Source organism: Geotrypetes seraphini, chromosome 5 (genome assembly GCF_902459505.1).
Source record: "Geotrypetes seraphini chromosome 5, aGeoSer1.1, whole genome shotgun sequence".
Lineage (NCBI taxonomy): Eukaryota > Metazoa > Chordata > Amphibia > Gymnophiona > Dermophiidae > Geotrypetes > Geotrypetes seraphini.
Window position 1 is genome coordinate 229,939,723 of NC_047088.1, and position 25,176 is coordinate 229,964,898.

Here is a 25,176-nt window from a genome sequence, read left to right on the forward strand (position 1 = left end):
AGGGAGGAAAATGCTGCACAGGGAAGTAGGGAGGGGTTAAATGCTGATGCACAAGGAAATGGAGGGGGAGGGAATGCTGATATGGCTACTGTACAGGAAAGTGGACAAGGGGAGATAAATGCTGCATAGGGGGCAGAAAGAGAGACAAATAGAAAGAAAGACAAATAATAGGATGGAGGGAGACAGAAATAAAAGAAGAAAGACACAAGGGCAGGGAGTGAGACAGAAAGAAAGACAGACATACATATATTCTAGCACCCGTTAATGTAACGGGCTTAAAGACTAGTTATATAAGATTCCTTTTTTTTTCAATAATTTTTATACAAAACACCGCTCTCAGATTGATCTACTCACTGAGAAAATATGACCACATCACCACTGCTTACCTAGACTCACACTGGTTACCAATACAGGCATGAATTCAATTCAAATTTTACTGCCTATTATTCAAAGCATTAAATGTCTCTGCCCCCCCCTATCTTAAAAACCGCCTAAATCAGACCCTCACTACTAGACAAAGAAGAACTCTGACCCCATTTACCTATCCTCCACTCAAAGGTACACAGCGCAAAAAGATGTTTGACAACCTACTTGCGACACAAGCAGCAAAACTCGACCACTCCATTTCCAACCTGCTGACAACAATGAGCAACCTCAAAACATTTCGAAGAGAGATCAAAACCCTGCTATTCAAGAAATTTGATCAGACATCTTAACTCTCACTCTCATTCCTCTCCTCCTTGGTAAAATCCCCTCTCAAAGCCTCCACTTCTTTGGTAATCTTTTCCTCTTCTAAATATCAACCAAGATTACAGTCCCTAAAATGTAAAGCTCCTGGAAATGTCCAGCTTTCCCAATTGTTATCCTATTTGTAATATTGCCTGGAAATGTCCACTTATCTTATTTGTCATTGAATTCGCAATTTCTCCTGGAAATATCCAGCTTTCTTATCTCACTTGTAACAAAAAATTGTAACTATCCTGGAAATGTCCAGTTAGCTCTTTTGTAATCCGCCTAGAACTGCAAGGTACAGGCAGAATAGAATTCACTAATGTAATGTAATGTATTTAAAGAAGAAATCTTACATATGTAAATATAATACAATATAATATAGATCAGTGGTTCCCAACCCTGTCCTGGAGGAACACCAGGCCAATTGGGTTTTCAGGCTAGCCCTAATGAATATGCATGAAGCAAATTTGCATGCCTATCACTTCCATCATATGCTGCTGGACACGGAGAAGGTAAAAGGAAGGGAGAAGGGCTACTGCTGGACAGGGGGATCAGGCAAGGGGTGGTGGTGGACAGCCGAGGAAAGAGAGAGACAGAAAGAAAGACAGACCGAAAGTGGCCAAGAAGAGAGAGAAAGACAGACAGACACACATATCTATTCTAGCACCCATCAATATAACAGGCTTAAAGACTAGTTTTATATAATTTTACATAATGCATCTAAGAACATATTATATTGTTTCTGAAAATGTTATGAGTAAAATATAAATCTGAAAATGTATGTGTTAATGTGTTTCTTTTTAAGCATGCGTTTTAGAAAATAGTGCATAGATCAATTTTTATGAACCTAGTAAAACCCTGTGAAACGTTTACTACATAACTCTCAAATAAGATATGTTAGAATCCAAATATGTAATATAGAAAAGGACTATTTAGTTCCATTAACCAAAGGATAATTTGCTGCTTTCTTTACCAGGTTTTAGGAACCAAGGATGATTATCGAAAGAAAAAAAAAAAAAGGTCAATTGTCACCTAAGTTCCCTCTAAGCTGAGCACATGAGCAATTGCTTATAAATTCTAGGAGTGTCACTCACAGATTTTATATGGTTGCCCACAAAAATATTTACAAATCTTGAAAATTGTTGGTTTTTAGAACTTGTTGCTCACACACACACACACACACAAAAAAAAAAAATGTGCATGAACCCTGAAAGTCTTTAGAGAGGGCATTGATTGTCACATCAAATGGATTTCACACAAGGAAAAAAACAGGAAAAATGCAAGAAATCCCAGCAGTATTTTTACTGTTTCATAAGGACTCAGTCCTTGCAATCACATTTTCAAAGTAAATAATTAAATGATTGATTCACTGTCAATATTCGCTACTGCTTGGTCGACATCAAGAAGAATCCTTAACAGAATTCAACTAAACTTGCCATCCACAAAATACCTCCACTACAAACGAATTTTCCACTATGCTAATTTATCTGGGTGTAAAAACCTGGAATGGCCTCCCAGAAGCAATCAGGAAGGAGAAAAATTATACCGCATTCAAGAAAAACCTGAAGACTCGCCTCTTTGACAACTAACTGTTTCAGCTTCTGTATATCATCTCCTCATCCTAGGCACCTCCCCTTGCTCTCCGAGCCCCTTCCCTCTTCCTCTTTGATCTGTCGCCTTGAGCTTGTATAGGTTTGTACGACTCACAAATGGAAGATTAGATTAGATTAGAATAAACCAGTAGATTAAAAAAAAAACAGGCCTCATCTGCCTAGGCTGAACAACACTAGGCACATGAACCCATCTCTCTCAAGTAACAACAGGCATGTCAAAGCATGGACAGAATACAGCATATCCAGTGAATATACCCCTAAACGTCCAACAGACTTGCATTTTTCAGGTAGAAGTGGAAGAGTTCAAAACTGATCATTCTCATGGGTGCTGCCGGCAATCACTGTGTTTCCCAAGTATTTCTGTGGTTAATAAGATGAACTGTATGAATCATTGGTCCCAGCTACCATCAGCAAGGGAAGAGGACATGCCACAAAGTCATGCACACATAGACATACACACCAATACTTCAGAGCACTCATTTGCTATATTGTACCTTCAAGACACGCACGCTCTTGCCAGTTGGGATGAGATGAGTCAGGAGAGCTGCCAGGTTCCTACAGAAAGCCGCCCTGCAAAGCTCCAAATTCCATTAAATGAGTCCTCGGCAGTGGAAGCAATTCCCACACATTGCCTGCCGCTGACATGGAAGCTTCACCTTCTGCAGTGACTTCCTGTTTCTTTGGGGCAGTGGGGAAGTTTCCAGGTCAATGGCAGGCAGCGTGTGGGAATCGCTGCTGCTTCTGGGGACTCATTAAACTTGAAGAGAGACACATGACCTCAGGAGCGGAGCCGGTAAACATGGGAACTTGGGGAGGGCTTCCCCGATATGAGAATGCCACAATAACAATCTCATTTCTGTGGCACTACTTTGGAACGGTCTACCATTACCAGGGGATTTTTTTTTTTTTTGTTAGTTCTTCCCATTACTGTGGTAATTACCATGGTAATCATTCCCGTATCACTCTCTAAATTGCTATACTAGGACAAAATGGAAGTCAACCAAGCCCAGTATCCTGTTTCCAGCAGTGAACTATACGGGTCACAAGAACCTGGCAAGATCCCAAAAGAGTAAAACAAATTTATGCTGCTTAACCTAGAAATAAGCAATGGATTTTCCCAAGTCCATCTTAATAATGGCTTATGGACTTTTAGGAAACAGTCCATGCCTTTATTTAAACCCTGCCAAGCTAACTGCTTTAACTACATTCTTTGGCAATGAATTCCAGAGTTTAATTACACATTGAGTGAAGAGATAAATTTACTACATAGTAGCTTCACTGTATGCCCCCTATTCCTCATTTCTCTGTTCCACTCCAATATTTCAGGTGTGATCTCTATCAATAGTTTATGAATGTACGTAACTTTGCAACCTGCCCAATCTTCTCTTAAGGGAATGCCCACCTGCAAAGTACGCACATACCGGTAATTACAGAATAGTGCATTGCTGATATATTATAATTTACATGCAGTATGCATACATGATTAAGATACTGTCATTTAATTGAGTTTAAAGAATAAGATGTCAATCACTCATGTAAGGATTGGGGCTACATGTAAGGATTGTGACAGGTGCTAAACTCTGTAATGCCCTGGCTGGTATTCTGCGATTTTATGCTGGAAGGATTAATTTCAAGAAAATGTTGAAAACACAACTATTTGACTTCCTGTGTAAACGCCTTTCTCTGGTATTACCTCATTGCATTTGATAATGCTTTCCTGGAATTTTATTATATAAGTTTCAAGAAAATTTTGAAAATTGCATATGGTTATTAATTTCTTCCTGCTTTAATCTTGTTTGAAACCTGACCTGCTATTGTCTGTTCATGTTTTCCTGGAATTTTAAGAGGATGAAGTCCAAGAAAATGCTAAAAATGTGTTGGTTTATCATTGTCTCCCTGGTGTAACCCCTTCCTTCTCAGACTAAGGAAAAAGGTATCCCTTCTAGAAATAAAATTTGTTTGTAGTCATGAACACCCAAGGGTTTAATTGAAACCTTTCACCAGGAGAAGGAATGATTTACATTTAAAAAATTATATATAAATGTAATGTAACTTGGAAATAAAAATGTTATTTAAACCTTTGATAAAATAAATATAAAGAAGCACTAAGGATTCTAAGCTAAGATTAGAAATAAAATTTAATAACCAGATACTATATAACAACACTAGATAATGAAATTCAGCTTCACTTCTGTACAGTTCTCAAAATGTCCCAATAAAATCTCTTTTGATCCTATTAATAGGGTTTCACCAACAGCAGTTACTATACAGGCTTGTCAGATAAGTATTGTTTTTTGTTTTTTTTTTAATTCTTTGTCCAGAAATGACTAACTGTTGTGTCTAAGAACTGATTCTTTAAATAATTTATCTTACAGCCTCCAGCTTCTCAGACTTCTTCTTCCTCAGGTAAGTGTATTTGAAGTTTTCTGTCTTTTCTATGTAGGGGTACCACGTTGGCGCGCTGTTGCTAGTAGATCCTCGCTCTCAGGAACTAATGTACTACACTAAATAAAACCAAATCAATAAGAAAAAACCTATAACCTAAGTCTAGTAACCCCACAGTTGCCTAAAATACTTTCTTAGCTAGGGGAAAAAAAAAACCCCAGATAATTGATATTCGCTATACTATTTCCCTCCCCAAAATTTCCTATACACAATAATCACAAAAAATCATCCTCTCACTAAACATTTCATACATATAAATATTTATTCAAAATCTCAATAACCTCTACAGAAAATATTCCCAGGAAAAGTTTCCAAAGCCGTTTCACAGCTTTGCTTTATCAATAATTTCTCAAAACATGTCATAGACGAATATCACAGGACATCTCATAAAATCTCTTCAGAACTTCAGCACACAGAGACTCTCTCAAACAATACCAGCATCAATACCAAACTTCAAACCTTAACCAGAATTTCACAATCCTTCTCAAATTTTAAATAAAACCACCATAATTACCTTCTCACAAGGCACAGAAATCAAACCACCTCCACTCAGAATCAAGTCACCCTCCCAACTGTCAAATCTGACAGTTAGAATGTTCACCAGCTGATGCCGATCTCGGCACTAGGACAGCAAACCTGTGCAGGAGATCAGCAACAGAATACTAAAACTGCATCAATACAAAAGATACACAAACCAAACTTCTCAAATTAGGAAAAAAAAAACCCACAGATATCACCTTCCAGATTTTCTTTACTTTAAAAACCCTTTAAAATCTTCTTTAAACCTTGTTTTTTTTAACTCAAGTAACTTTAAACTTTTAACCCTGGTTACACTGGTCATACCTATTTGTTATTTGTTTTTATTGTTTGTACATGGATTTTAAGATGATTTGTATGTAATTTGTAAACCGCATAGTTAATATGCGGTATATAAATTTTTTAAATAAATAAATAAAATAAGTGGTTTTCTTACCTAAATCTATCCAACTCATTATAGACTTACCTCCCAAACCCCAGGGATCATCTGGTATGCACCAGAGAGGGACAGGGAGATGCAAAGAGCTCAGTAGCACCCGGACTTTATTGTAAAAGGATTGGGAAATTTTTCAGGGGGCACTTGTATGTCTAATAAAGTTTATGAAGCCTCATTAGGCTTTTGTATTGCCGGCCATGGCGGTATTAGCTCCGACGCTCATAGGGATTTTATGAGTGTTGGAGCTTTTACCGCCGCAGCTGGCGATAAGAAAGCCTAGCACAGCTTCATAAAGGGGGTGGGGGGTAATGAGGATTTGGGGTGGTTGGGTTGAGGGGTAATTCCTCTGTCTAACAAAATAGTAAAGAGGACTTTGAAGGGTTGGGGCCTACAATTTTTAAAAGGATTGAAAGCTAGGGGCAATTACTGTAACATTGATGGACTGGTCCTTAAACAGATAAGGGTCTCAGTTGGGATATGCTACATTGGTGTTGTTGCAGGTGCAGCCACTATATTCCTGACTGCAGAAATGTGAAATAAAGTTTATTACAGGATTTTCTAACACATGGTATTTTTCTGATTAAACTGTACAAAAATTTGCTCTTTACTATAGGTTAGTAAATAGGCCCCAAGGTTTGTAGACTGACAAAAATTTGTCTTGAAACAAAAATCTTATTTGGATATATTTGTTTACATGCACACTGGTTTCCTGATTTCTTTTCCCCATTCCAAGAAAAGGACCCCCACCCCCCCCCCCACACACACACACACATACACACCGATTTTTCTAGTCCCTCTTTCTGTTGCAGTGAGCATGGGACCCAACACACATCCTGCCACTGCCACTTACCCTCTAAAAAGTTGTTTGGGAACTATGCAGGATTTCTCAATGCACATTTCCTGACAGGTTGATGCTTTCTTGAAGTTGCCAGGGCAACCAAGAATAGATTAGTAGAGATGATGAAAGAAAAGATAGGTCTATGGCTAAGTGTAACCTGCTGATGGGGAAAGTATATCCATGTCCTAATCTTTGCTATTTTCCCAGGAAGTGAAAGTGAATGACTGGCCACCATGTATAACAGATAAAAATTTGAACCTAGTCAGATAGAACTTTAAGTAATATGATGTGAGATGCAGAGCTGAGCAGTATATACAGAAATTAATTCTTCTTAAAAAAAAATCTGGGAAAAAGATATCAGAGGAGCAAGTACCCAGGGAATATAACTGATTAATATGAATTCAATTTATCCAATTTCATTTTGAAACATGGAGAGTAAATAGAGAGGGACATTCAAGCTTTACCATTATCTACTGCCAAGATACATACATAAATAAGCAAACAAATAAATTCAGTCAGTTTCAGGCTGGCTCCATGGATGCTGATGCAGAAAGGCTGTGACTAAGCTCCCCGCTCCAGTTTCACATCGGAATGGGGGGGGGGGGGGGTTGAGAATCCTTTTCTTCCTCATCCTCTCTTTGCTGCAAAAGGGCCAAGGCCCTGGCCTCGTAGACTTCAGACATATGATGAGGACCATACAAAAGAAACAGCATAATGATAGACAAAACATTCAAATGTAACCAGTGCTATGACACTGTAATGATATAAAAACAAGCTTGTAAGAGCAAAAGAGTATCTTTACACAAAAACATGATGGTCTCACATGATAAAGCAGCCATGGCAAAGGTGGAAATTGGCTCATGCACTGACAGGAAGGGGTATAAAAATATACAGGTATGTCTCCTGCCCCATGCTCCTGACTCCCTATAACCCCATCACCAGACCCTCCCAAAAATCTTATTGGTGACCAAGCAGGATTCCCATCCTTAACCCCACAAATATCTCTAGTAGCTCATGGGTCACCACTCTAGAACCCTCTAAAACTGTCATTGGTTGCCCTTGGGTACCCCACCCCCGACTACAAAAAAAAAAAAAAAGATATATATATATATATATAGAAATGCTCTTGATGAAAAAGTATATATATATACACACAAAACTTAACACTTTCTTTTTTGTTTGTTTTACATTTCCCTCAATGTGAAATTTTTATATCAGCTAAATGCAGCTGGAAATAAGGATCTTCTGAAGTGAACAAAAGCCGGGTCCATGGGTCCCGGAGGGATCCAATTAGAGTTAACCTTAATCATGGAGGTTTTATATTCATCAGATCTTAGTACGTTTTCCCCTTGGAAAAATAATTTAATTTGTAGTTTCCTCAGGAACCGATGAATAGCAATTTTTAATCTGAAAAAATCTGGAGGTTCTTGGATGACAACGCCTAAACCGAGCTGAAGAACTTCCATCTGAGATAGAGTAAGCCGCATGGAAGAGATGTTGACTACTAAACTTCTTGTCTCATCCTTCGCCCCCATACATAAGCATGGATTAATGAGAAAAAGCCAACCTCACCAATCTACAGCATTTCTTTGAATGGGTGAATGAACACGTGGATAAAGGTGAGTTGGTTGATATCGTATATTTGGATTTTCAAAAGACATTTGACAAATTACCTCATGTAAGACTTCTAAGGAAATTAGAAAGTCATGGGATAAGAGGTAATGTCCTATTATGGATTAAGAACTGGTTGAAAGACAGAAAACAGAGAGTAGGTTTAAATGATCAATATTCTCAATGGAGAAGAGTAAATAGGGAGATTCCCCAGGGGTCTGTGCTGGGACCACTGCTTTTAATATTTATAAATGATCTAGAGATGGGAATAACCGGTGATATAATTAAATTTGCTGATGACACAAAGTTGTTCAAAGTTTTTAAATCACAAGAGGATCACAAGAGGATTGTGAAAAATTGCAAGATGACTTAGTGAGACTGGGAAACTGTGCATCAAAATGGCATATGATGTTTAATGTGAGCAAGTACAAAGTGATGCATGTGTGAAAGGAGAACATGAACTATAGCTATATGATGCAGATTAGAGAATAACACGGGGGGAAAAAAAAACTTTGTCCACGTCACCGCCTCATCCCCGCGACCACCTTAGGAATTATTTATTTTATTTATTTTTTATTTTTAAAATTTCAATTCCGCTTAAAGCCTAAGCAGATTACAGTAAAAACAGACATAAACCACTATCTGTGTTTCCCTGAAAATAAGATAGTGTCTTATATTAATTTTGGGTAAAAAAAAATGCACTAGGGCTTATTTTCAGGGATGTCTTATTTTTTCATGTACAACAATCATATCTTCCTTCCTTTCCTCCACCCCAATTCTTCCTCTTTCCTTTCTCCTCCTCCTATGCCCCTCCCCCATGTGAAGCATCTTTCTTCCCCTCTCACCCATCCCCTTGTGCAGCATCTTTCTATCCCTCCCTCCCATCCCCCTGTGCAGCAGAACCCCACTAACCCTACCACTGCGAGACTGACATACCTCTGCTCCGAGGCCTCTAAAAACAGCAGCAGCACTCTGAATGGGTTGTTTGGTGGCTTTCCCCACCAGGGCCTTTCATAGAATCCCACTTAGCAAAGCTGTGCAATGCATAACTTACGCAAAGGCATTTGGGCCAGCTAAAACCAGACCTAAATGCCTGCCCCTAAGTTATGCATAGAGAATGACAGGGAGACAAATTTTTCCCTCTCCCCATGGGAACTCATTTTCCTGTCCCGTCATCTGCACAAGCCTCAAACACTTTAAAATCATAAGTGCTCAAGGCTTGTATGGTTAAGCCAGAGCTTATAGGGATGGGGCAGGGACAGCAACAGTGACAAAACTCATGGGGGATGGGATGGGGAAATTGTGTTCCTGTGGGGACGGGGACAAATTTGTCTCCATGTCCTTCTCTAGTTGTGCACACATCGGGGGTATTCTCTAATAATGTACTTAACTTTTAGGAATTCCCCAATCCTCTCCCAATCTGTTCCTAGCCATGGCCCGTTTTAAAACTTGCACTCTGCAACTGGTGTAAACTTTTACAGAATAGTGCTTTCCAAGTTGTGCATATAACTTTTAATTAGTCCCAATTAGCATTAATTGTGAGATGTTAATTGCCAATTATCAGCACTGATTAGGCCAATTAGGAATTAAACCATGAGCAGTAGTGGCTCGTGGCCAGTAGGGGGTGATGTCTATGGGACGGTAATGGAATGGATGTCAGGACATGATGGTGCAGTATTTTTGTGGAATTTTTCTACAAAAGGGCCTGTTTTTCGTATGATTCTGGGTAACTCTAGTTAGATACAAGCATGTGTGTCAGTTAAGGCCACGCCCAATAGAAGCGTATGAAAAAGGGTGAATAAAAATCTGATTATGGATGTAGTCAAGGCCAGAAAAACACACTACAGATTAATATTAAGGGAAAGTATAATAATATTCTTTTTATGTACTTTGCTATTAGGCTAGATCATAAAGGAAATCAGGATATACATGGACTCCATTTTGTTCTCTGTTTTTTCTGTATCTTCTGTGTCTTGGACTCCATTTTGTGTCAATGATTTTCTGTCTCTGTCTTTGTTCAGGTTTCCCGCTTTTAGCAACGTGGTTTTAATTGATACCAGATGTGCCTTAGGCTGGGTAGGAAGAACATATTGGATTACGTATCCTAAACTGAGATATAACATTTATGAAATATGAATGACCAAGCTATGAATGAATGGATGAAGGGGCCCCTGGAGTGATTATGTGTATGACTGTGTATTGAACAAAAGAATGGGTTTTGAAAAAACATATTATATATATGTGCAACCTAAAGAAATTCAAAGGGCACAATATCTGGAAATAATTGGCAGTCTCTAGCACAGAAAGGGGGAAAAACAGCCCCTCCTTCTCCTCCAGGATAAGGCTTCTGTGTGAAGATCAATGAAATTTGAAACTGTCAGCTCAGGGAGAGCCTTCTTTTCCTTTAGGAATGACAGGCAGGCTGAGAATATTTCAGCACCCTTTTAACAAATAATTCTCTTAATATACCTTTGTGACAAGGATACAAGGAATATTGGATATGTTATAAAATGTAAAATGTATATTCAGAAATGAATGTAAACAACACGAATATGATTTCTGAAACTTTTAAACATATAAGAGGAATTTTCTGTCTAACTTTTAACACCACCTTTGTTAGTTTTGATTGGCTGACAAGCCAATGATGTCACACTGAGCCAAAGGTATATAATGGGGTGTTGCGAAAAATTGAGTTGAGCTCGTTATCAGAAGGCCAGCATTTTGGCAACTATAACGACCTCCCACTACCGCAACTGTTAACGCAAGCAATTATGCTTTATTCTTTTGAGTTTCATAATGAAAAAATATAAATAATAACTAATAAATAAATAATTATTATATTTTGGTAAAACCTTACGTCATTTTTCATGTTTTGTTATTTTTCACACCTTGAGTGAAAGCTAGCAGCTTAATTGGCAACTGCAGCTTTATGAGTGCGCAGGCGTCCAATACCCATGCTCAACCATGGAAGAGCTTCTTACCGTGGGCCTATAAGGTAAATGCTCCGACGTTGATTCAATTCTACAATTTAATAAAATCCAGCATTAGCTGTGGGCATACATTGGCTACACTCATCAATGTATGTGCATAATTTTAGGTGCCATTTACAGTATTTGAAGAATGTGCAGATTTACACATGTAAATCTAGCTGTCTAAAATTGAATGTTTTATATTTATTCAAGATACACTTTAAAATGCTGATATTTATACATGTAAATTGTATATAGCTCTTCTTCTAGTTCTTTTTTACACACTAACAAGCCAGTGTGTTTATATACTTTACTAAGGTGTGCTAGCTGATTGAGCATGCACTAAATCAGGGGTGTCTAATCTGCGGCCCAGTGAAGTATTTTGTGTGGCCCCGGTCGAAGGCAATGCAGTGCTTTCCTCTGCTGCCCCCGGGTGTTTACCGTCTTGCCAGCTCCCTCATCTGTCTCGCTGCAGTGTTTGCACATTTGTGGAGCCCCAGAAACATTTTTTTTTTACCAATGCGGCCCAGGGAAGCCAAAAGGTTGGACACCCCTGCACTAAATATTAGCGCGTGCTAAACGCTAACGCAACCATTATATTCTATGGACACATTCGCATTTAGCGCGTGCTAAATCGGCTAGCACACCATAGTAAAAGAGGGGGTTTATTTGGCGTAAGTTTCAATGGGAAATTATAGGTATTTTACCTTAGGAAGACGATGCAGTTTCTGCACAAATCTACTGCCCAGGCAGGTCAGTCTGTAGATGATATTAACAATTGTCTCTCTCATACATAAAAGAAAGTTAAAGGGGAGTATGTGGCACAGTGGTTAGAGCTACAGCCTCAGCACCCTGAGGTTGTGGGTTCAAGTCCCATGTTGCTCCTTTTGACCCTGGCCAAGTCACTTAATCCCCCCATTTGTCCCAAGTACATTAGGTAGAGTGTGAGCCCACCAGGACGGATATGGAAAATGCTTGAGTAACTGAATGTAAACCATTTAGGCTAAGTGGTATATAAATGCTAAAATAAATTTAAAAAGAAAAACCTGAAAATTATATTTGTGGACCAATATATTATTAAACTGTAAAGTGAGAGAAAATAACTTTGTTTTTATATTTTTAAAAAAATATTAACATGTTTTAGAGACTTGACTGAAAAGTATGTTTCATTTTTCTGTTCTCTTAGAAAAGCAAAGTATTCTATCACAGAGAAAGTGATGAATTACTCTAAAGAAACATTATCTTTTCTTGTCATGTATGTGGATCATATCAAAGCTCTGGATCCCCTGGTGGCGTACAGCAAAAGACAGTCTATAAAATAAAAAGATGCTCTCCACATCAAATCCCAATACAGTACTTTCAGTTAAAATGTTTACTTATATGTATGGGGCATTAGTCAGTGACTATTTCAGTATGGAATTTAAAGTTGGAGAAGGTGCATATTCTCGTAAAACGAAAAAATAAATCTTGTTAATATACAGATTGGAAGAAAGCAATATATTCATTTTAAATATAGGCTTGAAATGTAGAGATTGTGAAGCTCGGCACACCAGCCATAATTTTGCATGATTCATCATTTAACTGCTGACATGTTTTTCCTTTTAGATTCTGGGAAGTATTTAACAAATCAAATGTTTCAGAGCTTCTAAGCATTCAATTTAATTATTTACCTTTAGGCCTAGAAAGACATAAAGTGCAGCACAGTACTCCCTCAGTACCTGCTTTCTGTTGTAAGGTTACAGTACCGCATCTCTGAAATACGACTGACAGATTGAAGACTTTGTTTCCCTGCTCCACTGAAGTGTATCTTTCTGCTTACTGCACCTCACCCTCCCATTAAAGTGTTTGCAAAGGCATTCACAGTACAAGCTGAGCAAGGGAGATTATTTCACACTTTTGAAGACGAGCTGTGTTGCTTGCTTGTTCAAGCTTTAGCACAAATTCCAACTATGTAAAAATACTGACCAGTTCATGGGATTACTTAAAACTCACCTGTTTGTACATGGATTCTACGGTTGAGTTACTGAGAAGAGAGGGATGATGTGGATACTGTTCGACTGTTGATGAATTATGCATGCTCAGTTGTAACCTGCTTAGGTGTTAGGCAGGAAAGAAAAATTTTAAAATAAATAAAATTACTAAGTTGATTTCTCAGACACAGAAAGGGAGAAAAGCGTTGTAGTAAATTAGACCCAAAATGAAAACAGCTCTAATTTACCTGGAGCTTTTTATTTTGGGCTTGATTTTCAAGGTGAATTTTGGAATTGCTGATAAATGTATACCTTTTTATTTTCCATGCTTCAATTAAAAAAAAAACAAAAAAAAGAAAGAAAAAAAGACATTAAACTTAGCAGTTTCTAGCGTGGGGAGCCACACTGGATAGCCCGCGCTGCTCCTAATGCTCATAGAGTTAGCACAGTTTCATAGAAGAAGGGGGGTTAATGGCCAAAATTTAATTCAAAGAATAAAGATAGCATTTAGCAGCAATATTTGTCCACTTAACAGACAGGTTAAGAATTTAGAACTAGATTATGTAAATGGCACCCAAATTTGATTATTGACTGTTGTTCTATAAATGACATTTTGAGTTGGGCGACATTATAGAATGGTGCGAGATGCCGGGATCCATACTTAGGCCCTGAATCTGTATAGAGTGTTACCGCCACCTAACTGACCAATCACAGTCTTCACTGAAAAAATTAGACGCATCATTCTAAGAAACTGGTCTTGCGCCTATGGAGGTACATAGTGATGTGTATGTACGTATAAGGCAGGTGGAGGCATGGTTTGTGCTTGAAGTTGCCTTACACGTCTGTATGCGCTGCTATGCATCTCTGTAGGTTATAAGACTGGTGTCTTTAAATGTAGGCCTTTGAAAGGCTGGCCTACATTTAAGGCACCTATATGAAACTATGGGCCCTGTTCTACAATGTGCGCCTAGCAGTTGATTGACAACTGCGCAGCTGCATGCCTACAGTGTAGGCACGCTAAGGTGTGGTTGGTAGAATCAGGGCCTTCGGATTTACAGTACCTGATTTAAATCCTTGGGCATAAAGTAGATACGGATCCCTCAAATTCTGTAATAAGGTGTGCTTTTTTAGTGATCGCCCTTGACCCTACCCATACTTCTTCCTTGGCCATGCCCCCTTTTCAGTTGCACAGTAAAAGATTTTGCGCACACATCTTTTTAGAATAGCACTTAGCAAGAAGAGCGCAAAAATCTAAATTGTTGCTAATTAGCACCAATAATTGATTTCTAGTGCCCAATTATTGGTACTAATTGGCTCATTAAACAATTCAATTGCTTGCTCAAATTGGGAGTATGTGCAAATTTCCATGAACAATTTTGAGCGCCACATATAGAATCCAGGCTGTTGCAGTCTTATATGGCAGTGTTCCTCAGCTCGGACCCTCTTGCCAGTCAGGTTTTCAGGATATCCACAATGAAGATGCATAACAGAAGTTTACATATACTGGTGGCAAAGTATGCAAATCAGGTGTATGCATCTTCATTGTGGATATCCCGAAAACCTGACTGGCAACGGGGTACTCCATGACCAAGTTGAGAAACACTGTTATATGGGCATTAATCAAGGCACAAACAAAATTCTAAGGGATGAATGTTCCCAGTTGCTAACCATGTGCCTTTGGAGGGCACAGGTATCATATGTATTCTAATTAGCCCATACTCTTTCCCTTCCTCCATGTCCAGCTAGTTATAAACATATACTGTTCGGTTTATTTTCAAAAAAGATAGACGTCCAAAAGACAGCATAAACCGGTACTTGGATGTCTTGGTTCATAGACAACAACGCGGAAGACAAAGGCGCGCGCCGACAACTGAGCGCAAGACGGAGGCGCGCGCCGAAGAAAATTACTGTTTTTAGGGGCTCCGACGGGGGATTTTGTTGGGGATCACCCCCAGTTTACTTAATACAAATCGCGCCGGCATTGTGGGGGGTTTGGGGGGTTGTAACCCCCCACATTTTACTGTAAACTTTAACTTTTTCCCTAAAAACAGGGAAAAAGTGAAGTTTTCAGTAAAATGTGGGGGTTTACAACCCCCCAAACCCCCCACAACGCCCCCACAACGCGGCGCGATCTGTATTAAGTAAAGTGGGGGGTTCCCCCCACGCCTCCCCGTCGGAGCCCTAAAAACAGCAATTTTCTTCGGCGCGCGCCTCTGCGCTGCGCTCAATTGTCTGCGCGCGTCTTTGTCCCAGCACGCTTTTGACCTGACACCGGATGTCTTACTAGTCAAAAATCCAAGTGGCATTCTCAAAATAGACTTTCTAGATGTCTTTCTGGTTTTGTCTCCAGTGCATCCAAATCTTAACAGGGCATGTTAAAGGCGTGTTTTGGGTGGGCTTAGGGTAGGCTTAGGAATTGGAGGAATTGGATGCTCCTCAGGCATAACCAAACCTTTAACAAAAGATCCTGGGCTTTTTTTTTTTTTTTTAGACATTTGGAACTAGACCTGTTTTAAAAGTGTCTAAATGCTAAAAAAAAGTGCCCAAACTGACCAGATGACCACTGGAGGGATTAAGGCATGGCCTTCCTTTACTTCCCCAGTGGTCACAGACCCCCCTTCCCACCACCCAAAGATGGAAAAAAAAAAAAAAAAGCACAAGCACATTTTAGTTTGTATTACAAGTGGGTGCTGAAAAGTTTTCAGCCCAAGCAGCTTCAGATGTTAACAAAGACATTTGAGTTCAAAGACCAGTGGGTTATTCTTAAGGGTTACTGCAGTGAATTTCACATTAAAAGTTGCAGGTGCAAATATCACCATATCTTGCTTATATTGTATGGTGAGCCCTCCAAAACCTACTGAGCCTAATTTAAGATGACACCTGCAGGCATAAGGGCTATTGTTTTGGTGTACAGGTGGGTACAGTAAATTTTGGATAGGTTTTGGAGAGCTCACCAAACAATGTAAGCAGTTTATAGTGACACAAGTGCCTGGGACTTTTGAAATGTGAGTTACTGCAGTACCTCCTAGAGTGCCTCTCTGCTGTGCTCAGTTCTCTGTGAACAAAATGTTGTCTGCTTTGAGGTCTGAAAAACTTTCTTTTGTGTGTTTTTCATGTGGACATATGTATATTTGAGAATGGCCAAAAGAGATAGACATATAAAGGACCAAAATGTCTACATAGGTCATTTTTAACAACAACAAAAATAGACTTTTTGCTGTTTTGAGAATGGACATTCTCGACTGGATTTCTGTACATCTTTCCCAAAATGTCCAAACTCAGACTTAGATGGCCCATCAAAAATGCCCCTCCATGTCTCCTCAATGCACACCTCTCGTCAGCTCTTCCCTCTCTCACGAAGGCTGTATATCCATTATGTTTCTTCTGGAGCCAGGTCAGGCCTAACTCACTACATCCTGGTCTTTCCAACATTTTCATCTTGTTCTGTTTTCATTTCATGTAATTTCACTCTATGCGAAAAACCCGCAGGGTATATCAAAGTAATTGTCAAAAAGCAAGAATCCCTGTGAAACAATTAAGAAAGATGGGCAGCAACCAGGACCTTACTGTTTCTAAATAGTACTGTAACGGGACACTGGAAAAACCAGAGTTCCAGGCTTAAATGGTCTAAGCGGGCTCTTTTTTCAAGCCCTACTATCTATGCACCATCATGGGCGTACACCATGTTGAATAAATTATAAAATGCAACACACAAAAAGTAACAGTGATATTAAAAAAAAAAAAAAAATTCAAAACAGGCTCATATTGCTACCAATTTCTCAAAATTAAATGCTCAAAACTGGCGTATTAGATGGTACTTATCTCAGAATTTTCCTTGTGCATTCTCAAGATTCCATAGATTGGCACCTGCGTATTCACATTTAATTTCCTGGCATTACTTTTGCCCAGGTTGCCCAGCTCAACTGAGCCCACTTTCAGATAGAATACCCTTCCTCAGGAGCCTTTTTTGTAAAAAGAATGCCAAAATTAAAAAAAAATATATGAGGAAATGCCGTCCAGAGTTAAATGCCGCCAGCAAGTCATTTTATGTAAAAGCATGCACTATTCCCAAAGAGTGAGGTGTAGTTAATGCTCCGAGAATAATGTAGCTTGTGAAATTTACAGCAGCCATGTTTATTTATACATTATAATAATCTGATTTCCACTAAATGTGCATGCAATATACCTCATTACTGTTTTTCTTACACTGAGCCCTTTTTGTGTGCTAAGCTGTGTTTTGGCTGGATATCATATTAATCAGAATTAATTTGTGTTATTAATAAATGAACATTATTAATTAATAAATTGGGCATTAAGAATGCATTATTGTGATAATGTATTTAGGTAAATAGACTATTAATGCGAGAGAGAATTTTTAAATTCCAAATCAGAGTCTACCAAGCTCTTAAATATTATTATTTTACATAGCACACGTGCCATTGTTCAAGAAAACAATATAAATCAAATAAAATATTTAAGACAGAACAATAGATGGAGATCTAACAGTTGCCTGAAAAGCTTAAAATCTGAATAACAATGAAAACAGAAATAAAACTTGAATAAATTAAAGATTTTTCTTCATGTACTGCATATAACATGCAAATATATGGGGAGCACAGAGAAAATCTGCTCTGCACAAATCCCAAGGAGTCCAAAAGAAGAAGCAGGGTGAGCCAGGTCTTCAAACGAACCACACTTTAATGGCAACCAACATAGCATATATAAGATATCATCTAAATATGCATTGGTCACGACATGGGCTGTCTTTCAGAAAATATGCTACCATCAGGAGTCCAGGTAGTTAGACAAAGTTTCATAAGATGAATTAATGCCCAAAAATACGTCAAATCATAGAATAAGCTCAGCAAAGCAGATTTGTAGTTAAGCCGCATACAGGAATCACCTCCTCCTTCTTCCCTCGGCCTTTCTTCTTCCTTGCACACTCTACATGCACATGCCATGATTCTGTCAATCTGCTTCTATGAAACAATCATTATTTTTCAAAATCCGACAAGTGATATGGACCCCTGTTAAATTGAAAAAGTTCAACCCTGAATGTTTCTGCATTGCACTGGTCCTTTTGTTGCCACAAGGGTATGTTAGATCATATATTGTTGTTTTTTGTCCTAAAAGTTTATGATTTTTGGCAACAGGTGTGAAGTCATGTTCAGATATTATTACATATAAATATTGATCTAACGTATGCTGGAGCTGTTTTCAACATTTTCAGTGCTTCTGTCAATATAAGACCGATTCGAACCTCACCAACCTGTCTAAGAACATATCCTCTTGTATAATGAACCTACAATCCTGGGCCCACACTGTGCAAATGAAATTGAATGAGTCCAAAACAAGACTTCTTTGGCTCGGTCCAAAACTAGATCACCTACCCACCTCCATCCCACTACCCTCTGGCTCCTCTCTGCAGCTTGAGTTCTCGAGCAAGGTCTTGGGCATCATCATTGATTCCACATTGTCCTTCAATGACCACCTCCAATCCTTGGTAAAAAAAAATGCTTTTTCAGCCTTCACATGCTGAGGAAAGATAGATCCTGCTTCCATCAAAAACATTTTACCCTCCTTGTCCAATCCATCATCCTCTCCAGATTGGACTATTGCAACTCTATCTACTTAAGCCTAACTAAGAAAAACCTCCACAGACTCCAACGGATTCAGAATGGCGTGGCCAAGCTCATCTTCGCTAAAAGTAAATTTGACCATGTCTCCCCGCTCCTGGCCAAGCTCCATTGGCTTCCAATAATCGCCAAGGTCCACTATAAATGCGCCTGTTTAACTTTCAAAATCCTATATGGTATCCTCCCTCCCTTTATCCCTCTTTCTTGGAATTCCTCAAACCCTAATACCACCAGATCCTCCCACAAATTAAAACTATCCTTCCCCTCGCTAAAAGGCATTTCCCACACAGGAAAGCTAGGGACCTCCCTCCACTTCAAAATCACTGAGCTCTGGAACAACCTTATCTCCCCTCTTCGGAACTTGAGCTCTCTCCAAGTTTTCCGCAAACATCTGAAAACCTGGCTTTTCACAGGATAGCCCTAATGAATATGCATGGAGCACATTTGCTTGCCTGTCACTGCCCAGCCTTAGCAATAGTTTGGAGACCTTTTTCCTTTTGGAGTTTTTCCATAGACTGGATTGTGGGTCCTAGTTGGGAGGGACCACAGCCAAAGGTCATTGTGGGAGGAGGTCCCTACGGCCCTGAGCTCTGCAACCAAGGAGTTCAGAGGCCCGATCCAGTCTAGAGCTGCCAGAAGTGATTGCCAGCAAGAGACTATATCAAACTTCAGGAAAGCATTTTGATAAGTAGTTTGGAATCTATAGACTATTGCCTTGAGAGAGAGAGAGAAGAGTCATTTTTGGACTATAACTGGGAAATACAAGTTTACTTTTCTTTTTGAACTATGAATGCAATCGTGGGTTGTGGAAAGCTGAAGTTCCGATTGGAATAAAATAATTTGTGTTGGAAGCAAAACTGTTTTTTGTTGGGTTTTTGTTTTTTTTTTTACTTGATCCACCAACTCCAATTAGTACTGATAATCCACTTGGTCAGCACCGTGTGCTCTGGGCTCTTTCGGCTACTCCCGCTTGGGTGCGGCCCGGCGACAACGTACAGAAAGTTGGTTTTGATTCAGCACTTGGACGTCCAGGTGCTGATTTAGAATGCTTTTTGGATGTTTATATATTTTTTTTTATTATGAACCCCATAGATTAGTTTGGAAATGTGGCTTCATAGCTAAACTAGTCTGAATTCACATTTGATGCAATTATAGAACTTTCCTGTTTATTTGCTGACATAGATCATTTGCAGGTAAATGGATATTGGACATCAAGGTTACTTTATAGAAATTGGAATTTTAATAGGAAGTCATTATCATAAATTAATTACAGCAGGGTCATGATTATGCCAAAGGTCATCTACATTTTATCTATCCACATTTTTTTATCAGTAAAAAATCATTTATTTATACAAACAGCTTTTAGACACTGTAAAAGGATATGAGAGTTTAAATGAAGACAGGGACGCAGAAAGAAGTAAAGTATAGGGTTACCAGATGTCTGGACTTACCCGTATATGTCCTCTTTTTAGAGTGCATGTCCGGGCGTCCATACAGCTTTTCAAAGGTTTTGAAAAGCAGATCACGTCGGGACCGACGAGCAGGCTGAGGGTGGCAGGGCATAACGGGGCAGGGATGGATGGAACCTGGCAGGCCTTGGGATGGGTCTCTGGGTCCGTATTTTACATACGTAAAATCTGGTAATCCTAGTAAAGTGTTACTAAACATATGTGTTGGGGGGAGGGGAGATGTGTGTATTTTATTTGTTTAAAGGAGAGATAAACCTATCTGCATCAAACAGAAGAAATATCTTGGATTTATTATGTTTGATGAGCTCAAGGTACAAAAACAGCCACGGTAATTACATAACTGGGCGCCTGCTTTTACACGTGCTTTGTATGTGTAAGTGGCTGAGAAAATTGGCACTTATACATGTAATTGCTCTATGTACCAGTCTCTATGGTCGTATGTACGTGCCTTAGGAATTTTTACTAAACTGCAGTAAGTGTTAGCACATGCTTACCAAGATTAAAAACACTTACCCCCCTCTTTTACTAAGGTACGCTATGATTTTTAGCGCGTGCTAAACACCAACACGTGCATGTTATCCTATGGACACATTGGCGGTTAGCGCATGCATTGATTTAGCGTGCGCTAAAACACTTAGCACACCTTAGTAAAAGAGGGCCTTACTGCAGGATATTTGCTGGAGTTCTACGGTAAACTTGACAATTGGTGCGTATGCACATGTTAATATTTTTAAAAAATTTACTTCGAAGGGGGCATGTTTGGGGGTAGAGAGGGGAAATGACTGCGCTAATCAGTTAGCGCATAAGGCATTTCTGCGTGCTAATTGATTATTGATTAGTGTGGAGCTTGAGCAGGAGCCCCTGCTGCCTTCAAAATAGGTAGTGGTAGGGGCTAATGTGGTAAGTTGTTTTTTTTTGGGGGGGGGGTTTAGCACATGACCATTCATTTGGAAAATGGGAAAAATCAGCCATTTTCCGGACATGGTAAAAGTGGCCTTAGCGCACATGAAAGACCCTTTGCTAAGGGCTTTCTAAGGTCACTTTTGCCACCAGTTTGTAAAAGGACTTCAGTGCTTTATTGCATGGAGGCAAACACATAGGCAGATCATGGGAGGGACATGTACTGTACATGGCTCTAGCTGGCATGCACATCTTATAGACTATTGTAAATTCCACACATTGCATGGCATATTTAGGCATGCCCAGTTATGCTTGTCATTCAGCTGGCATAAATGGTTGCACCCAAATATGGGTGCACCAATTTAGTTTTATGCTAGTTTCCTATAATTTTTTTCAGGATTTGGTATACTAAACTAAACTAAACCTTAAGTTTGTATACCGCATCATCTTCATAAAGATAGAGCTTGACACGGTTTACAGGTAAATTCAATAAATGAGGGAAGGACATAATAAGAAATTAGAGGTTATGAAGAGGATAGCTAGCTTTACATTTTAAATAGCTAGCTTTATGTTTTAAAGAAAAGCCAGGTTTTCAGATGCTTTCGGAATAATTGGAATGAGCCTAGGTTCCGCAGCGGGGCAGGGAGGTTATTCCAAAGCTCAGTGAATTCGAAGAAAAGGGATTTCCCTAATTTGCTTGCATACATGACGCCTTTTAACAAGAGGAAAGATAATTTGAGTTTGTGGGCAGATCTGGTAGTGTCAGGTCTCGAATAATTCCAGGATCTTGAAAATTAGGCAGGTTCATTTAAAGTGAATCCTAGAAATCACCGGAAGCCAGTGAAGTTTTGACAGAAGCGGGGAAACATGGTTGAATTTGTTTTTTGCGAAGGTCAACCTAGCCGCAGTGTTCTGGATCCGCTGAAGTCTTTGAAGATTTTTATTGGTTACACTTATATAAATGGAATTACAATAGTCCAGTCTGGAAAGAATGATTGATTGTACAAGGACAGGAAAATGTTGTTGGCGGAAACAGGATCTCACTTTCCTCAACATGTGAAGACTAAAAAAAACGTTCCTGTAGCCCCCGTGAATTTCAAAAAACAGCGACTACTGTAAACTTGCCTACATAGAAACATAGAACTAGACGGCAGATAAGGGCCACGGCCCATCAAGTCTGCCCACCCTAGTTACCCTCCCCTACCTTTACCCTGTGAATAGATCCCACGTGTTGATCCCATTTGGCCTTAAAATCAGGCATGCTGCTGGCCTCAATCACCTGAAGTGGAAGACTATTCCAGCGATCAACCACCCTTTCAGTGAAAAAGAATTTCCTGGTGTCGCCACGCAGTTTCCCGCCCCTGATTTTCCACGGATGCCCTCTTGTTGCCGTGGGACCCTTGAAAAAGAAGAAGATATCTTCCTCCGCTTCGATGCGGCCTGTGAGATACTTGAATGTCTCGATCATGTCTCCCCTCTCTCTGCACTCCTGAGCATCATGCCCTACTCTGGGGTCCCGACCTCTTCCGAGGTTGCTTCCTATTTCCGGCAAAGCAGGACAGCGGTTGTACTCACGCGACTGTTTGCTGGAAGGGGGAGGAGCTGTGCTCACTGCAGATTGCACACCTGTTGAGGGCAGCTGGTACCTATGACTGGGCGCGTTGTAGGTTGTGGAAAAACCCGTGAAGAGCTGTGCACACCGGCTGAGGGCAGCTGGTATCTGTGACTGGGCATATTGTAGGTTGTGGAAAAACCCGCAAATTACTGAGTCCGCAAATTGTGGACTGCGAATTCGCGGGGGTATACTGTACCACTAAAAAACGTACATACAGAACTAAGCAGTTTTCATAGAATTCCTATGAGCATCAGAGCTTTTACCGCAGTGATCTGTGATTTTAAAAAAAACCCAAAACCTTTATGCAGCTTGATAAAAGGGGGCCTAAGTTAGGCGCCCTATATAGAATCAGTCCCTTTATGTTCTCATGCATGCCACATTTGTTTCCATCATGTCTATCATGTGTTAATTTTGTTCCATATAAAAAAACATAAAGCGACAGTCACCCTGTAGTTCTATACACAATTGCTGCCATATATTGAAAATTGCAGTTAATTTGCAGGCATCCAAAATGAAAACATATGGTTACACAATGTGGAAGAAATCCAATAAATGGCATAGAAAATTTGGCACTGAAATAATTGAGTGTTATAAAAAAATGTGTGCCCTTTATAGAATAGCAACGGGTCTGGTACTTAACTTTTGGCCATTATACTTATGTCTGCTAAAAGTAGGTGTAAATGATGCCAGCTTCCAGCTTTGGTGCCTTTTGGGTGAATTCTGTAAACCCACATTCACCTTTTTTGGAATTCCCCGATACCTTCTGGCCACACCCCCTTCTCAGATACGCTTTATAAAATAACGCATGAGATGTGCTCACAAATATTTAAGACTTTCAATTAACATTATTAATTAGTTTTTAGCACCTATTTATTAACATTGCCAAGCTCTTTGCAGTAGTGTAGCTACAAGTGGACAAACAAACCACAGTGGAAATGTTCAGTGATTTTGGTGTGCAATTTTATTTCACAATTGAGAAAAATCTGTGCGATGACTCGACACACACATGCTTTGGCCAATATGGCCTGCCTCAGGAGCCTTATTACTAATGTAATATCCCTTGTATGATGTAGCATATAATCAATAGAAAACTCTGCAGAATACTATGGGTGCTTTTAGAAGATATGCAGTATGTGTGTGTCTGAATACTTGTACTTTCAGCTTTCAGAGACTGATTTTGCATTTTTGGGGATTTGTTGCATCATTATATTACGAAGTGTCATCTACCAAAACATCTCTACTTTTGTAGGTTTTTTAAATAACAAACACATACAGTGGAACCTTGGTTTACAAGCATAATTCGTTCCAGAAGCATGCTCGTAAACCAAATTGCTCGTATATCAAAGCGAGTTTCCCCATAGGAAATAAGGGAAACTCGTTTTGATTTGTTCCCCTTCCCCCCCCCCCCGAGGCTAACGGCGATGCTCCATCACCCCCCCCACTCAAACCATTATCGCACCCCCGGCCCGCGAACGCCCCCCCCCTTCGAGAACCGCATCGCACCCCCTTTCTGGAAGCGGCATCTGCCTGCCCACCCACCCAAACAAGCTCCTTACCCCATCTGCTGCATGTCGGTGTCAGTTAAGGAAAGATCCCGCCTCTTTCCTGGGCTGGGCCTTGAGCATCAGCGCATGCTCAAGGCCTTCTGGCTCTCGTTCTCTCCAAGATCTCGGTACACTGGTTTATTCACTTTTCCTAATTCCAAAAATTGCCATTATAAAAAGTATTTTGATCGCTCTTTGGCTTATCAAGCAGATAAAGTTCAAGTATGGTTAAATGGTCTGATTCAACAATCTGCTTCTTATTGCACCTTTAGAAAACTGGTTAAAACTTATTTATTCAAAAAAATTTTTACTTGATTGATGACTGTCATGGTTTCATACTGTATTTTTCATTATTGCCCTTTCTATGTGCTTTGTATCATCACTGGAATGTTCAGTCCTTTTTATTTTGTGAACCGCCTAGAACTTTTTGGGTGTTGGCGGTATAGAAAAATAAAAAGTTATTATTATTATAACCCATTTTCTTATACATGGGAGCCAATTTGGAAGATAGAAATAAAAGTTGCAGATAAAAATGGGCAATCAAAGTTTGGTTACAAAAAAAAATATAAAATCAGTACAAACTATGGTATTCCCTCTGGTTCTAATACCTTGAAACAAAATACAGTCAAAGGAACATTTATAATTTGCATGAGTATCACTAACTGCACAACTAGCGTTTCCCTTCTGTCTACCTATATTGCTTTGAATATTGACGCCTATGTTTTTATGTCTCTATATTCATGTGTGTGAATAGTGACTCTATGAAATCACTATTTACACAAGTACTCAGTCCACAATTGTAAATACTGCTACTTACACATGTCGGTTACTTTTAGCATGACTTTCTTTCTCTTGTATTTC

At 39.4% G+C, this 25,176-nt stretch overlaps 1 protein-coding gene across 11 annotated transcripts in view; it reads right to left on the minus strand.

Moving 5' to 3' along the window:
• KYNU (kynureninase) overlaps window positions 1–25,176 on the minus strand; it is a 461,407-nt gene that overhangs the window by 316,967 nt on the left and 119,264 nt on the right. For 2 of the 11 annotated variants that reach the window (XM_033945484.1, XM_033945489.1), the window contains 2 exons: window positions 13,400–13,479; window positions 13,174–13,270 (listed from right to left, as the gene is read on the minus strand). The exons of 7 other annotated variants lie outside the window; for them this stretch is intronic. In XM_033945484.1, coding sequence (XP_033801375.1) covers window positions 13,174–13,257 — 84 coding nt within the window. In that variant the 5' untranslated portion in view covers window positions 13,258–13,270; window positions 13,400–13,479. Of the gene's footprint in view, window positions 1–13,173; window positions 13,271–13,399; window positions 13,480–25,176 lie in introns of those variants that run through there. 2 more of the 11 variants (XM_033945483.1, XM_033945485.1) reach the window with 1 other exon arrangement.